The sequence below is a fragment of the Halteromyces radiatus genome (genome assembly GCF_025201355.1).
Source record: "Halteromyces radiatus strain CBS 162.75 chromosome Unknown BX664scaffold_9, whole genome shotgun sequence".
NCBI lineage: Eukaryota > Fungi > Mucoromycota > Mucoromycetes > Mucorales > Cunninghamellaceae > Halteromyces > Halteromyces radiatus.
Genome location: NW_026251695.1, coordinates 38,278 through 55,029, shown reverse-complemented (window position 1 = coordinate 55,029; position 16,752 = coordinate 38,278). Strand labels below are relative to the sequence as shown.

The 16,752-nt window shown below is 33.6% G+C and overlaps 6 protein-coding genes across 6 annotated transcripts; 2 read left to right on the top strand and 4 right to left on the bottom strand.

Annotated features, from left to right (window-relative positions):
- Positions 1–467: 467 nt before the first annotated feature.
- On the top strand, positions 468–1,391 carry BX664DRAFT_361915 (uncharacterized protein). Its single transcript, XM_051548272.1, has 3 exons — positions 468–547; positions 621–793; positions 853–1,391. Exons 1-3 carry the CDS (start codon positions 518–520, stop codon positions 1,256–1,258), a joined length of 609 nt encoding a protein of 202 aa, XP_051396463.1. The 5' UTR covers positions 468–517; the 3' UTR covers positions 1,259–1,391.
- A 528-nt stretch (positions 1,392–1,919) lies between these two features.
- BX664DRAFT_341357 (uncharacterized protein) lies at positions 1,920–3,752 on the bottom strand. Its single transcript, XM_051546980.1, has 6 exons — positions 3,324–3,752; positions 3,018–3,244; positions 2,812–2,946; positions 2,500–2,754; positions 2,286–2,367; positions 1,920–2,193 (listed from the first exon to the last, which is right to left on the bottom strand). The coding sequence occupies exons 1-6, from the start codon at positions 3,589–3,591 to the stop codon at positions 2,012–2,014; spliced, it is 1,149 nt and encodes a 382-aa protein (XP_051396462.1). The 5' UTR covers positions 3,592–3,752; the 3' UTR covers positions 1,920–2,011.
- Positions 3,709–7,034, bottom strand: BX664DRAFT_341355 (BRO1-like domain-containing protein). The gene is made up of 8 exons (XM_051546979.1): positions 6,571–7,034; positions 6,464–6,515; positions 6,174–6,304; positions 5,216–6,084; positions 4,891–5,132; positions 4,158–4,804; positions 3,959–4,053; positions 3,709–3,894 (listed from the first exon to the last, which is right to left on the bottom strand). The coding sequence occupies exons 1-8, from the start codon at positions 6,913–6,915 to the stop codon at positions 3,864–3,866; spliced, it is 2,412 nt and encodes an 803-aa protein (XP_051396461.1). The 5' UTR covers positions 6,916–7,034; the 3' UTR covers positions 3,709–3,863.
- Positions 7,035–7,717: 683 nt separating this feature from the next.
- Positions 7,718–9,509, bottom strand: BX664DRAFT_235008 (high mobility group box domain-containing protein; the record flags this gene model as incomplete). The annotated part of the gene is made up of 4 exons (XM_051540169.1): positions 7,718–8,006; positions 8,448–8,566; positions 8,640–8,881; positions 9,395–9,509. Coding segments are annotated over 4 exons (765 nt in total), but the record flags the coding sequence as incomplete, so codon positions are not given.
- Positions 9,510–10,452: 943 nt separating this feature from the next.
- Positions 10,453–12,119, bottom strand: BX664DRAFT_341345 (uncharacterized protein). Its single transcript, XM_051546978.1, has 2 exons — positions 11,812–12,119; positions 10,453–11,722 (listed from the first exon to the last, which is right to left on the bottom strand). Exons 1-2 carry the CDS (start codon positions 11,924–11,926, stop codon positions 10,800–10,802), a joined length of 1,038 nt encoding a protein of 345 aa, XP_051396459.1. The 5' UTR covers positions 11,927–12,119; the 3' UTR covers positions 10,453–10,799.
- A 156-nt stretch (positions 12,120–12,275) lies between these two features.
- BX664DRAFT_302771 (DNA polymerase family A-domain-containing protein) lies at positions 12,276–16,186 on the top strand. Its single transcript, XM_051542448.1, has 3 exons — positions 12,276–12,564; positions 12,635–15,354; positions 15,449–16,186. The coding sequence occupies exons 1-3, from the start codon at positions 12,435–12,437 to the stop codon at positions 16,091–16,093; spliced, it is 3,495 nt and encodes a 1,164-aa protein (XP_051396458.1). The 5' UTR covers positions 12,276–12,434; the 3' UTR covers positions 16,094–16,186.
- Positions 16,187–16,752: the final 566 nt, after the last annotated feature.

The following is a 16,752-nucleotide window of genomic DNA, read 5'->3' as shown; positions in this document are numbered from 1 at the left end:
GATGAAAGAAAAAAAGATAGTTTTATTATATAAGTATTACATTTTTATTTGATGGGAGATCATCATACTATATCATTTCAATACGATATTAAAGAAAAGTTGTTTATGTAAATTGCTTTCTTCAGTATCAAGTTTTATGCATATGATATCATATACAGTATTGTGATGGGTAACAACAAGTATTTTACTTTTACATCATCCAATTCCAATATGATATCATATGATTTTTATAGTCAATAATTTTTCTCTCTCTCTTCTTCTTCCTTTGATGTTCATATAAATTGGAAGAACGCATTAAATATGAATCCCTTATCGATCAATCTTCCATATTTGGTAATGGTTGAATGAAAAAACAATGCAAACCGTGACTCCAAACTTCGAGAAGCTTCGTTTAGACTCCGGTAAGGGTCAACTATATGAAAGTGTTATAATTTTTTATTATTTTTTCCTTACACTTGTTTTTTTTTCTCTTTCGTTTTCTACTATATAACAACAACAACAATAGAAATAGATTGATATGTTTGGATGTATTGCCGCTGGTCGTCTTGTAAAGTCTTGGACTATATTATTATACTGTTATGACTAATGATTATTACACCGTGTTTTTTTCTTATATGTAGGTGCAAACTAACTTACAACAAGTAGATGTCAACAAGTATGTATTTGAACTATCCGATCCTCAAAGTATCAACCATCTTGTTGTCTTTTTATTGGGTACCATTCCTTTCGAACCTGGTTATGCTGCTACTGTTCATTTGTTATGGCCTAACAAAGACTGGCAACTTTTAGGAGGGTAATACATAAATGATTATTGTTGATAATGAAAACTCACAATATTTATTTTATTGATAGACTATCGAATGAAAAACCAAGTGCCATCTTTCGCATTGGTGGTGGCAAGAACAATATAATGATGAATCAACCCACAGCAACCTTAGGTATTTCCATTGAACCCATAGAAACTGTACAACAATTATTATCGACTCTCTCCTCCGGTGTAATGAAAAGTGGTGGATCAAATTTACAACACGCGGTATCTATGACAGAAGTGGGTCAAATGGCATCTCGTGTGATTGAAAATCTATTCAACTATGTTACCTCTTTTGCAGTTCAAGATCTTCCTATGAATGGTATTGCCTTGGGTGAAGTGACTGAACGTGGTTATCTACCTGTCAAAGCTTTCCAAACTTGGTACAACAATCTTAGCAGGAAATTAGCCAATGATCCCAATTATCTCTCCTCAGAAAAAAGCGCATGATATCCTTTACTTTATTATTCTCGGGCATTTTTTTTATTATTATTATTGTATTATACTCCCCTTTGCTATTTACTACTGACCTATATCTCCCTCTTTTCGAAGTTTAATAATAAAAAAAAAAAGTACATATTTACACAATACATAAACGATGATAGATTGATAAATGATATGAGATGATGTGGTGATATGGGGTAAATTGGAAGAATTGTTATCTAATAACCGATGGTTGATAAAATACATGCATAGACAGCGAAACGATATCTTACTGCTAGAAACCATTTATATGTCAGAGAGAAAGTAAAAAGATCAACTAATAAGGTAGTGAAAGGACACTTATCAACATCAGTATTCATATCATTGTCCTTTTTCATAAAGTTCATCAGCCAACGTATATATCGAGGAAGCTGGGGGAAGGGTATTAAAAGAGATTTATTATCATGAAAGAGTATGAACAAAGTTTTCATATACCCCATATTGTTTTATCATCTCATTGTAACACCAAAAAGAATCTTTAGGGTAAAATACCATTCATTTTTATTGAATCAACGTTGTAAAGAAAAAAAAAAAAGGGCAAAATTCCATCAGTAAAAATACACATGTACATACAGACAAAAGTTCATAAAAAAAAAAAAGAGAGAGAGAAAGGAAATACAAAAGGTGATAATAGAAAAAAAAAAAAAAAAAAAAAAAGAGAGAGATGAGAGAGAGATAACTACAGTCAACTAAACAAATACTAAAACTGGAAGACCCGATTTATTGTTTGTGGGAAAGTTCCACGGCAAACCCAGAAGCAACTTTTGCAAATTCCAGCATATGATCAAAAGAGAGTTTGTCAATGGTATCATCAGAAGTGTGAATATAGTGATTGGAATCATCAAAAGCACTTTCGATAGTGAAGGCTGAAGGGAAACCTGCCTTGCGCCAAGAAGCATGATCTATTCCAAGTCAAAACAAAATAATAATAATAATCAAGTATCAGTCAAACGCATTTTTTTGTTTTGTTGCTTTCTTCTCGTTTCTAATTTACCGCTACAAGCGTAACCACATTTGGTAGAGGTGTAGGGAATAGAAGCATAATTGTCCACCAATGATTTCAAGAAATCAGTCAGCTAAAAAAAAAAAAAAAAAAAAAAAAAAAAAGAAAAAGAAAAAAAAAGAAGCAAATAAGTATAACAATCTATGAAAAAAGTCTACCTGTAAAAAAAAAAAAAAGACACATTTCTTTTTTTCAATATACATACCTTTTCATCCACATGATCGGTAACAATACCAATGACTTCGTTGTTTGTTCCAACATAACCAGTCATATCATTTTGTAACATAGCTACCACCTTCTTACCATCATTGAGATATTGAGCAGCCACATCTTGACTACCCAATAAACCAGCTTCTTCTCCACTATACCAATGGAATTCTACAGGACGTTCAGGTTTGAATCCATTTGTAACCAAACTACGGAAAGTTTCAAGAATAGTAACCGTTCCACTACCATCATCCTAAATCATTACAAATAGTGATAAGTATTAAATAATAATGGAGGATAATACTCTTACATCAGCACCGGGAGAACGACCGAAGTAAGGTAACCAGAGATTGACAGAATCTTGATGAGCACCCACAATGACTAATTCATCCTTCAAATCTTGATCACTTCCTTCAAACCGCGCCACAATGGAGAATTGATCCCACTAACAAAAACATCAAAAATCAGCATAAATGGAAATGATATTTATTATTTTTATTTTTATTTTTTATTTACCGAGTGCTTGAATTCTTTGACCGACACGAGATCACCACGATTTGCTTCATCTACAACAGCTTGAATTTGTTCAATTAACCACCGACAAGACTTGGCCCCATAAGATGATTTATAATATCGTGTACGGAAATTGGTGAATTTTTCAAGATTGGATTTCATTGTATCCGTTGTCAAATTACCAATAAAAGGAGCCACTTCATCTTGATAACTGACCTTGGTAGGGATCACTATTCAAAAAAAAAAAAAAATATGAGTCATCCTAGTATTTTTTTTTTTTTTCACACACGCGCTCGCACATTATATTACCTGGTTCCCAAGCACGTTGATATGCAGAATAAGAACCTAAATCTTGATGATCAGTAATATCCATGAACTTGACACCAGCTCGGAACAAGTTATCAATATCAGTTTGTTTCATCCACTTTGGAGGAGTATCTTCACCATATTGAATAAGACGACGTTCAGGTTCAGTTTGACGGAAAACACGAAGTTGATCAAAAGCAGCAATAGGACCAGCTTGAACAAGAGAACTTGTAGCTACCAAAGATAGAAGAGTGATAAAGGCAACTTTCATTGTGTAATGGAATGATTTATTGATGGAATGATTGGGTAAAAGGAATTTGAGTATATATATATAAATAAGTAAATAAAATAAAATAACAAGGAATAAGAAGAAGAAGAATAAGTAAATAAAAAAGAAAGAAAGAAAGAAAGAAAGAAAGAAAGAAAGAAAGAGAAAAGGAGATAAGGAAAAAATAAAAATAAATAAAAGAAAGTAAAGAAAAAAAAAAAAGACAAGTTTACGTAATTTCAATGAGAGATAGAGTCATGAAAGCAGGTGATCATTCATTTACGCCGTACAATAGCTCCGCTGTTCCTGCAATATAAAGTGAAAATTACCAATGAGTAAACACCATTAAAAAAAAAAGATTTTTTATTACCTTGATAGTTCGGAAGCTTCCATTTTCCTAGCCAAAGCAAAGTCATTACAATCATCTCGAAATTGTGTCAGGGTATCAGTATATTGAGAATAAAACTATACATATTATTATTATTATTTTTTTTAAAAAAAAAAAAAACGAGAAGAATTAACATAAAAAAAATAAATCCTCATTTTTTTTTCTTTTCTTTTGATATTACTTTGATGCCTTCTACCAAATTCGTTCGTATTTCCTTGAATTTCGTAAAAGCTTGTTCCAAATTAGAGATGGCCTTTTCACGTTTGGCAGCTATAGGGTTTGCATTGATCACCAAGGAGAATTGTCCATAAACTTGTTCCAATTTGATTTTTCGATCCGATTGACTATTGACTAACTGAAGTGCTGTACCTTGCATGGTTTCATATTTCTTAAGTTCCCGATTGAATACATCCGTAAATTGTTCTGGTTCAATCTTGACAATAGGAGATCCACCCGTCAATTCGTCCGCTTTAGCTAATAGTTGTGTTGAAATCTCATCTGATGCCGCCAACGCTTGAGCATCTTCCATCAATTGTATTTGTGCCTTGGATTCTTCCTGTGCCTCTTGTAATAAATTCCGTAATCGTTGAATCAATTCCATACATTGTTCTTGTTGTTCAAATGTATCATCTTTATTGTTGATATTTGGTAGTGTTTTCAAAAGTTCTTCAATTGGTTGAGATAATACATCAATGGCCTTTCCCCAATTTGTCACTTTGGCTCTAACAATTCTATCCGCCTTCATTGCTGCTTGGAGTGTATCATGATATTGTGCTCCTTGTGCTAAAAGTGACCCAGTCAATTGTTGTGAAGGTGGTCTCGTCCACACTATATATATATATATATATATATAGAATGATTCCAAATAATCAGATAAATCAATATTATCTTTATCTTTAAATTTATTTACTTACAGCTACCATATTGTCTTCGTAAGATATCATCGCTTTCATTTTCTTCTTCCAAAGTATTGAATCCTTCTTCTACCAAATCAGCATTCTTCATGGACATTTTTTGAATCTTGGATAGCATATCTCTAAGAGCTTGAGCACCACCGTCATGTTGAACTTCTTCCGCACATGAGAGTAAAGATTGAGGTAAATGATCAGGATCCACCATATCCAACGCCACTGGTAAATTGAGTTGATCCAATAATCTTTTTTTTTTTTTTTTTTTAAAAAAAAAATAATGATTAGTTGTTCGTCGTCATTCCACTTCCATTGTTTTTTTTTTATTTACGATTTGTATTCACGTTGTAATTCCTTGCATTTAGAAACAATATCATGATCGACAACCCATTCTTTCTTATCTGCATAAACACTAGCGGCTTGATGTACGGCAAAAGGGACTAAACTTTCAAATAGAGGACGATTGGGATCAACATTAGGGTTGCGTTTCCAGTAAGCAGGTTCCAATAAATCAGAGGGGATGGCAGGTTTAACCATATCAGAGCGTAGAATAGGAGCCAATTGAACAGGATCAGGTACAGATTCTAGGTAAACCACATTGTTATCCTTTTCTGCACGAAGTAAATCACGGTCAATAGATGTCATTAGATTACGTACTTCATCCACAAATCCAGATTGAGGTTGAATCATGCCTGTCAATGCTGAGGGTGCTGAGCTTAATAAAGCCATTAAACCAAATCCACCGGTCAATGTATAACTATTGTTATTGGTTAATAAAGAAGTCGAGATTGCATCCAATGCTTTAGTTGTTTCTTCTTTAGCGATTCGTAATCGAGCGATTTCTTCTCCATACTTGGACATGGAAATACATTCATTTGCCTTGTGATACTGTGCCACAGCCAAAAAGTAGGATGCTTTAATATGAGCATGTTTCAACCAATCAGCTGGAAGTTCATCAGTAGTTGTCTTGTCTTCTTTTAATATACTATCGAAAAAGTCCGCCACTTTGATCGCTAGTCTTGCAATAGTGCCATGCTTCATGTGTTCCATCACTGCTTTTTGCCACATACATTCTTGAGCTTGAGCCAACATAAGAGAGATCAAAACTTGAAGTGTCGGTACCGCTACATCACCAGGAGGAGTGGATCGCAAGTCAGGAATGATTTCACGAGCAATATACTTGAAACAGCCGGCTGCGTACTAATACATATATATATATATATATATATATATATAGTGTGAGTGAATATAGAAAAGTAAATATTTGATTTCTATTGAGTTTTGATTACCTGATAATAACTACATGCTTTTCGAATCCCTTCAGTAGATATTCGAGTTTCAGTTGATCCAAGTTGACTATATACAGCACCAATAGTGAATAAAATATTTGCTTTTTCATAATTCAAGTTTGTACGTTTCACTAAGTGCCATACACATATAAAACAAAAGAGAAAAAAAAAATGAGTATCACATGAGACATTCTTTTTTTTTTTTTTTGTCTAATCCATACTAATTTCTCTCTCTATATATATATATCCATACGTATCATATTTATATATATTATATATATAAAACATACCTAATTTCCCTTTTGTTTGAAAAGCTGGATACCAAGGATAGTCCAAACCCACCTACAATAATAATAAAACTAAGTATAACAACTTTTACTAATATTTTAATACTTACATCAAGAGGAAATCGAGTACCCAAAAATACCAGTTGAGAATAATACATAAAAAGTCTGTCGATAGTAGAAATGGTCAAGACATCAGGTAATTGAATAGCTTGTTGGCGTAAATTGTCTAAAAGGAGACAGTCTTGTTCATATTTAGTAGCATCTTCAGCGTATGCATTGGAAATGTAAGGAAGTAGATAAGAACCAAATTTGATAGGTTTGGAACGTTTAGTTGGTACACTGAGAACAACAGGAGGTACTTCATTACACGAACTACCACTACCAGTGGTTGAAGCACTAGCACTAGAAGTAAGACCATGAACTAAGAGACCACCATTATTATTGGACCCAATCATGATATTCTTGATATCGAATAACAAGTTTATCGTCGTCGTCGTCTTCGTCTTTATATTTTGTTGTTTATTTCACCAAAAGGATGAAGTCGCAAAAGAATAATAATAATAAAAAAAAAAGACGAAGAATAGAAAAGAAGTAAAAAAAAAAAAAAAAAGGTCCAAAGTCCGCTTTTTTTTTTTGATGGTGTTGTCTCCTTTTTTTTTTTTTGTAGCTGTAGCAGTGAAATCCATATGAAAAATCCTATTCCTTTTCAGTCACTAAAAAAAGAATTAATAAAAATAGTGTATCATAATATTAAAAAGTCATCAAAAGAGTTTTATTATCAACAATATATATTTAAAAAAAAAAAAAGAAAAGAAAAAAAGAATAGTACAAAGTTGGAAAGGTTAAATCAAAAAAAATATACAGTGGAAGGAATAATATATAGATATATATGTGTGTGAAAGTATCTAATCATAAATAGGATGATGATGATGAAGTATATAAATGAGTATGAGAAAAAGATGAATAACTAGAAGTTTGTCCATTTCCACTATTGACCATTTGTACTACCGTTGCGATCACTTGATCATCATCTTCATCTTCATCATGATCATAGGCTTCATGTTTTCTTGCTATTAATGTGTTGTTATTTTCATCATATTGAGACCTATCATCATCATCATCATCATCTTCATCATCATCATCTTCATCGTCATTTCCTTGTTCTTCATTGATGTTGTTGTAGATTGAATCTGAGACTGTTGTTGATGTTTGTTGTTGTTCTCTTTCATGTTCTTCTTCTTCTTGTTGTTTGAGGTTTTTCATGTAGATTTGCATTTCTTCTGCATACCGAGCTTTGTCCTTTTCTGCCTTTAACAACCAAGGTTCACGATCCTTTGTTGACATACGTTTCCACCTTGATGAGATTTCTTTGCTGATGGGACCAACGGTTGACCCTGGAAATTGCTGTGCTACTTCAGGTCGTACAGCACCTAAAAAAAATAGAAAGCCGCTCATGGGGTGCTTGGGTGCTGTTGGATGCTTGTGTCGCTTTTTCTTTCTTCCTCTTGGATCACGCTGTCCACTTTCGGATCGCTGTCGCCCGCGCCTTTTTGTGCAAGGTGATGTTATTGATGTTGCTATTGTTGGCCATAATGGATGAACATCTGATATGGTGGTACGTGACGTTGCTTCAACTGGTAATTGGCCATTTGTTGATATTGCTGATGATAATGATGAGGGTGATGATGATGAGGGTGATGATGAGGGTGAGACCAACGGATTATTGCCAAGAGATAATTTTGTACTTTCGTCCCCATGACCTTCTAATACTAATGAACGAATCGACGACGATTTATTGGTGGTACTACTATGTGATATGAGTGCTTCACTGGTGCAATCCAATGAAATGTTTTTGTTTCCAGAGTAAATAGCTGGTAATGATGCCGATGTTGATGAAGAAGAAGATGATGATGATATACTTGTTGAATTTGTCGTCGATGCTAATGCTGCTGCTGCTAATGCTGACTGTCTTCGTCCCGATCTTGACAATCGTTTCGCTTCTGCCAATTCCGCTTTAGAACGTCTGGTGTAAATAAAGTCTGGATGATTTTTCAAATGATCTTGTTTCAATAATTGAGCTGCTTCCATATAATGTTGTCGTTCATTCTAATATATATAAAAGAAAAAAAAATACAAGTCAGTGCACAATGAAAGATATAAGGTAAGGTAAGAACTTAACTGGTGACAAGTATTTCCATCGATCTCCAATTTCTTTACTGATTTCAGAGACTGTCATTTTTGGATCAAGAGCCAGTAACTTTCGACGCATATCACGATTGAATAGAAGATAAGCATTGGGAGGCCGTTTCAACCGTTCTCGTACGATGGGAATGTTAGTCGTTGTTGTTGAGTTGGATCGTTTCTTTTTTGGAATTGATCTCTTTTCATATGGAGTAATAAAAGTATCGACTTGATCAGTACCTAACCTAGATGCCATATTGATTTGAATGTTTTTGGTAGGCGCACACGTGGATATTGGCATCTCTTTTGACGAATCTTGTTGTTGTTGTTGTTGTTGTTGTTGTTGTTGTTGTTGTTGATGATGGTTGCCATTGTGATGAAGAGAAAGTTGTTGATAGTATTGCTGATCCTCCATGTGTCCACAGTTATTATCTCTCGTATATAATGTTGATGATAAATATGACTGTTGTTGAATGGGTGCTGGTAATGAATTACTTGTGATCATACTAGTTCTTTTACTATTGCTACCATCAGTAGTAGAAGTATTATCACCATGACTATAAATAGATGTTTTTGATGATGTTGACGTTGTGGTTGAAGGAGTAGTTGTTGGAGGAAGAGAAAGATAGTTGAGAGAAGAGGATGAAGTCGGTGATGGTGTTGAAGATTGAGATAATGATGGACTATGCTCATTTGTAGTATAATGTGGAGAGGAATCACGTCGTTTATTGATCGTTTGTTGCTGTTGATGACTATGTTTCATAGATAAAAAAGAAGAATAGGCAGAAAAAGGTTGATGTCCCAGAGCTTCTTCCTTTTCTTCCTGTTCAACAGATCGAATGACTTCTGGAGAGATCAAATGTCGTGGTGGAGTACTACATGGTTTTTCTGGCGGTGTTGCGGAGGTATCTTGCTGATCTAATCCGTCTTCAACTTTAGCATTGACAATAATAGCTTGGCTACAATATGGTTTTTTGCTTTCCTAGTTATTATTAATAATAAACAGATATGAGATTAAAAATGAAGTATAATATTACAGTACCTACGTTTGGTAAAGCATTCCAACGTTCATATAAAGCAGGAGTTGGCTTGATGGGCGAAGACGATGAGGTTTGATCTGCACAAAATAACATGAATCCGTCCGTCATTGATGTTTTTGAGGTTGTTGGTGTTGATGGTGTTGTTGGCATGACAATAGGAGGTAGGTGTAGATGATTAATATGAGAAAAGTTGACTGTATTGGATGGTAATATCTATATAGAATACATAAATAAAGAATATTAAAATAAAACAAAAAGATCGTTATTGACAAAATAAAAATCGTTACTTACCATTGGCCTAGTAGTATCGGCTGAAGAAACGGGAGATATTGAATGATGTATAGGAACAGATGCTAAGGAGAATGATAGAAGACTATTTCTAGCTTGAGCCATCAAAAAAGTCACCTACTTTAGGAAAAAGGAAAAAAAAAAAAAAAGGCATTTAAGAAAGAAATAGAAAATAAAAAGGAAGGGGGAAAAGACTAAGAAGTTCTATTGCTTACCTCCTTTGTTATTATTATTTTTTTTTTTTTTTAAAAAAAAAAAAGCCGTGTGAGAAAGTTAAAAGAAAAAAAAAAGAGAGAGAGAAAGAGAGAGAGAGAGAGAGAGGAAAAAAAAAGTGAGACGAAAGGGAAAAAAAAGTTAAAAAAGAAGAAAAGTGTGTAATGTGACTAAATTGAATCTAGACAAGGATAGCGGCGCATAAAGAGAGAGAGAAAAGGTACAAAATAGATCATGTGGTGCAAACCAGATTGTACTCAAAGAATTGTATTACATTCTTAAAAAGGAGAGGATTCTCTCCCCCAGTTTTCATATCTTTCGACTTTATTGTTCAATTCATTTGGTATAAAAGAAGTTCTAAAATAAGTATAAAATAAACTAAAAATTATAAAGAAGAAATATATATTTTAAACTATTTTAATAATAAAGAATAATAAAACAGTGACCTGCACTTGAATAAAAGTAAATCCACTGTAACAATAATAAAGAATGCAACCTATATAGAAATCAAATCTACCAATGACAGGACATCATCAAATCAATCATCAATCATCAAAATCTTTTATTTTTTTTTTCTTCTCTCCTTTTCCCGTCTCCTCCCCTTTTTTTTTGTTTATTTACTTACCATTTATGTAAGAAGAAGGAGTCAATAAAGAACCAGTTTGATGTAATAAAGCCAAACGTTCCTTGCAAAAATCATCTTGATGTATAGTTAAACCATGGAATTCTGGATATTCAAAGCATCGATAACCTGCTCGTAAAGCCAAAAAAGAAATAGCAGTTTGATCTTGACGATGATTTCTTCTTGAAGAACCTTTTGGAGCAATACAATTCTTATTCAAAGCACAATCATACCAAGGTTGAATCAAATCTTCTACTATTTTAGGATTGTCCGCATCAAATCCAAGAGCTGCTCCATTACAATTTTCCAAGTTGGCATATAGTTTTCGACTTGAATGAAAATATCTAAATAATCCAATATGATTGAATTTTGCACCCATAAAACCAGTACTTCGAGGAGACCAAAATCCATAACGTTCAATATAATCAGGCATATTTTCTACAAATTGAGTATTTGGTACATCACCTGTATCAAGCCATACAATAATACCACCATATTTTTCTTGTACTTCCTTAACAGCTCCAGGTTTCCAAGCATATTCACCACGATTGACACTGACATCCCAAAAATCTGGATATTTTGTATAATTGAATAATACCAATTCATCAAAAAATTCATGTTTGTATAAATTGTTTAAGATTTGATTTTGATAAGCTGTGAGTCCTAAATTGTATACAATCAGTCGTGGATAAGATGATGGATCAACATGACTTTTGATATCCCGCATAATATATAACATTGCTTCTAAAGCACAAAAATGATTGGAACTAGCTGCTGTCACAAATGTATAAGGTCGTTTTTTCTTGATAATAGTATTGGTAGTGTCATTCATTAATTTGTTGTCGTCATATTTGGTATTATTATTATCAGGATGAATACAAGCTTGTGTCAAGTCTTCATTGATGGAACAAAGATCATCTATTATATAAGAAGAATAAATCTTTTGTAAATTTCTTATTTCATAATAATAATAATAATAAACTTTTTTTTTTATATTTAATTGTTACCTGGAGGTCTTGGTATATAAAGTGGCTTTTCAGGTATTCGTGAAAGGAAGAATAAACAGATCACACAAAGGATACAAATAACTTGTAAGACGAGAGACTTTCTAATGGGCATCATAGAATAAAAAAAATAAGGAAGGGAAAGGATGACGTAAAGAAAAACAAATTTACATGAAAGTCAAAAGGAAAAGGAAAAGGAGAAATGAAGGAAAGGATATAAGAAAAGGTTAAAAAAAAAGAAAAAGTAAAATAATAATAATAAAAAGTGAAATAATAAAAAAAAAGATAAAATCAAATTATTTCTAAAAATATATGATTATCGGTACTTCAAAACCCAATTACATTGTTTTCCATCCTTTTTACTATTAAACTTCCCCTCACCCCTCTCTTTCTTATCTATTATCTATAATGTCGTATCATGAAATAAAAATTGAATTGTTTTTTTTTTTTTTTGCTGATTTCTCATTATTGGAAGAATATCAAAAGTTATTTCTTTTTGTGTTGACTATCTATATGACATTTAAACACCGGTCTCTCAGAATCACCAGAAAAATTTTCGCTTTCTTTTTTCACTTTTCTCACTCTTTTCTTTTTGTCTTATTATTCCGTGATATGCAAACCTTACTATGAAAAGAATCGTATCACCTTCGTTATACGTTGTTAATACGAAATATACTACTACAACTACTATTATTCACTTACAATCTATACGTACTTTTCATTATGGGAAAACTTTATACAAATCAATAGATCAAAGTAAGTAAAAAAAAAAAAAAAAAAAAAAAAGAATAGATCGTGTTTTTTTTAACATTTTTTTTTTTAATAGTAAAGACCAATCCAGCTCATGTTCAATTATTATCACCTGATTTACATAAACAAATATTCACACCTTATTCAAGTCAATCAAAAACAACAAATTCTCAATTCAAAAAAAGGGAAGAACTTTCTAAACAACATTTGATATTACAAGACATTTGGGGAAAGAAATCTGATACTGTGAATCCAATTAATATCAAACTTCCTACTCTTTATGGTGATAATATTGAAGAACACTTTATGCGTATTGGTTTAGAACAATCTACATCTATCTTGGAAAAATCTGAACGATTAGCTCAACTGGATCTTCCTCCCTTACCTACAAAAAGTAAATGGCGACCCCAACCTGGCTGGACAAGATACGATGGTGAAACTGGACTTATTACAACGGTGGATTTTCCAAAGGATGAAGCATTGGTATTTGATGTAGAAGTTCTTGTTAGTGATGGTCATTATCCTATGATGGCAGTCGCAGCTTCTCCTCAAGCATGGTACTCTTGGACTTCTCCTTATGTATTCTCTGGAAAGGCAAAGGATAAACAAGTATTGATACCCATGGGAAAATTAGATAAACCTGAAAGACTTTTAGTAGGACACAATGTTGGTTACGATCGTGCTAGGATTGCAGAAGAATATGATCGATTGGGTTCTGGTATCAAGTATTTGGACACAATGAGTCTTCATATTGCTGTTGCTGGTTTATGCTCTCAACAAAGACCAGCTTGGAATTCTATATTGAAGAAAAAACAAGAAAATGGCATATCATCTTCATCATCGTCATCATCATTATCATTATCATCATCAATACCCTCTTCTATTCATGATCATCCTATAGAATCTTCAACTGGACAAACAAGCTTTTTTGATGTCAGTACTCACAATAATCTCAAAGATGTGGCGAAATTTCATTGTGGTTTGGACATGGACAAGTCACAACGTTCCTTTTTTGTCAATGGAACTCTACAAGATATTCAAGAAAACTTCAATGAACTTATGACATATTGTGCTCAAGATGTACTCATGACTCACAAAGTCTATCAAGTCGTATTACCAAAATTTCGTGATAATTGTCCTCATCCTGTCTCTTTTGCTGGTATGATTCAAATGGGCAGTTCTTTCTTGACAGTAACAGAAAAATGGGAACGATATTTGGAAAAATCTGTGGAGAAACACAAGGAATTGGATGATATGTTGGATGTCAAATTGCGATTATTGGCAGATCAAGCTCATGAACTAGTCAACACTCCCGAAAAATGGCAAGCTGATCCTTGGCTAAGTCAGTTAGATTGGTTCGTCAACCCTCGACAACGAAAGCTCAAAGGTTCTCCCAAATGGTACAAGGATGCATACGATACCAAATCTGGAAAGCTCAAAATTACCACACGATCAAGGGTAGCACCTTTACTTCTTCGACTCAAATGGAATGGATATCCTCTACATTATCTCCCAAGGTATGGTTGGTGCTATAAGGTGAATCATGATCAAGTCATTGCAAATAATAATAATAATAATAATAACAATAATAATGAAGGTAACAAGAAAAAGGAGGTGTTCCAGGATGACAATTACTATTACTTCAAAGTACCTCACAAAGATGGTGAAGATGCAAACTGCGGTAATCCTTTGGCTAAGAACTACATTGATGCTTATGAAGACAACACTCTTTCTTCTGAATACGACGCTGCAAAAGAAGCATTAGAATTGAACGCAAAATCAGCCTATTGGATCAGTTCTCGTGAACGAATTCTTGGACAATTTGTAGTATGGGATGATAATCCAACAGTCAATTTGAACATGCCCAAAAAACATCGACAAACTTCCAACAACAATAATGGTAACAAAAAGTATGGTATGATCTTACCTCAAATGGTTTCTATGGGAACAGTGACTCGACGTGCAGTGGAACGAACATGGTTAACAGCAAGTAATGCCAAAGCAAATCGAATTGGGTCTGAATTGAAATCAATGATCCAAGCTCCTGATGGATACAAGATTGTGGGCGCAGATGTGGATTCTGAAGAACTTTGGATCTCTAGTGTGATTGGTGATGCACAGTTTGGATTTCACGGAGCAACAGCATTAGGATGGATGACACTACAAGGGACAAAATCTGAAGGCACTGATCTCCATTCAAAGACAGCATCTATTTTAGGTATCAGTCGCAACAAGGCAAAGATATTCAACTATGCTCGAATCTATGGAGCTGGAGTGAAATATGCCACCAGTCTATTACAACAATACAGTCAAGGGATGGATTTGGAAACCGCTAAAGCAAGAGCAATGGATCTTTATTCAAGTACCAAAGGTGAAAAGGAACATCGCAAACGGAATCCTTTTAAGCGACTCTTTTGGCATGGTGGATCGGAAAGTTATATGTTCAACGCATTAGAAGATATTGCTCTCTCGGACGATCCCAGGACACCCGTCCTTGGCTGTGCTGTGACGGATGCTCTCAAACCAAAATATACAAAGGACAAGTTCTCTACATCAAGAATCAATTGGGTTGTACAAAGTTCTGGTGTCGATTATCTACATATGCTTTTGGTCTCTATGGCTCATTTGATTGAACGGTACAATATTGATGCTCGATTTATGCTTTCTGTCCATGATGAAGTCCGGTATCTCTCTTCTGACAAGGATCAACATCGAACCGCACTTGCTCTTCAAGTAGCCAATTTATGGACACGTGCTCTATTTAGCTACAAACTAGGTATTCACAATCTTCCTCAGGTAAAATCAAAAAAAAAAAAAAAAAAACGTGAGTAAAGGGTTCATGAGGTACTCATCTTTTTTTTTTTTTTTTTTTTGGTTATATATGTTGTAGAGTGTTGCTTTTTTCTCGGCGGTTGATTTAGATCATGTATTACGCAAGGAACCTACTATGACATGTACGACACCTTCTCATGAAGAAGCCATTGAAGAAGGTGTGTGTGAAGGAATTTTAGAAACGATGGCGATTTTAGAAAAAGATACAGGACTGAATGGACAAACTCATTGTTTATTGGGCAAGGGTAAAACGACGGCTGGTAAGACCCTAGCATCGACGACGGTGAAGCAAGCTTTGCAGCATATGAAAGATCTTCAGAATGGTGGGCGTGAATCATCTCCTTATAGTGATGATGCTTTTTTGGTGGCTCAAATGCACAAAGATTATCGTGACAAATTGGAACCTTGGATTGATGGTGGCAAGGCAACAGAAGAGAAGGTAATACGCAAATCATCATCATCATCATCATCATCGTCATCATCATCATCATCATCATCATCAGTTTCACCGACGTCTGCATCATCAAATAATACATCAGCATCAAAAGCATCTATAGATTACGTTTCGACATTTGAAAGAATGGATTGGCATGATAGTCAACAACAACAGCATCAAGTTCCTCTTACATTACCCAGCATCAGGAAAAAACGAATACGGAAAAATACCAATCATTTTGACTCTAGCAAAGTAGTGTATCTATGATCTTTTATTTATTTATTTGTTGTATAGTCATTTTTGTTTTTTTTTTATTTTAATGAACTTTCATACCTTTTGCATACTTAACATTTATTTGATATGACATGGGTTAATGGTTAGATCGATGTTGTTTTATTGGGTTTTAGAGAAAATGGGAAATATTTGATGATGGCTTTCTATGATTTCTTATATTGAGAAAATGTGGATGATATGTCATGATAATGCTGTCATATCGATAATGATATCTATGATATGATGAAATTTGAAATAGTGAATGATAGAAGAAAGGAGGGAACTAGGTGAAATATACAAAAAAAAAAAAAAAAGCTTTTTACTTTTTGTAACAACAATTAGGATGATGATCATCCACTTTCCTTGTAGGTAAAGGGGCTAAGAAAAGAAAAAGAAAAAAAAAAAAAAGAAAGGAATGCCATTATCATTGAAAAATCTTCAAATACTGTATATTTATTTTTTTCTTCTCATGCAGATAATTTTAACGTGGCAAAACTGTGTATTATCGGATACCGACACACGTTGCACGCTCGTCTTTCCATTTTCGTATGATGCATTTAGTTAATTTTCATCTATTTATCATGATCTTTTTTTTTTATTACTTTTTTTTTTCTTAATAAAGTTTATGTATCCTTCAGTCAGTTCACTCACAA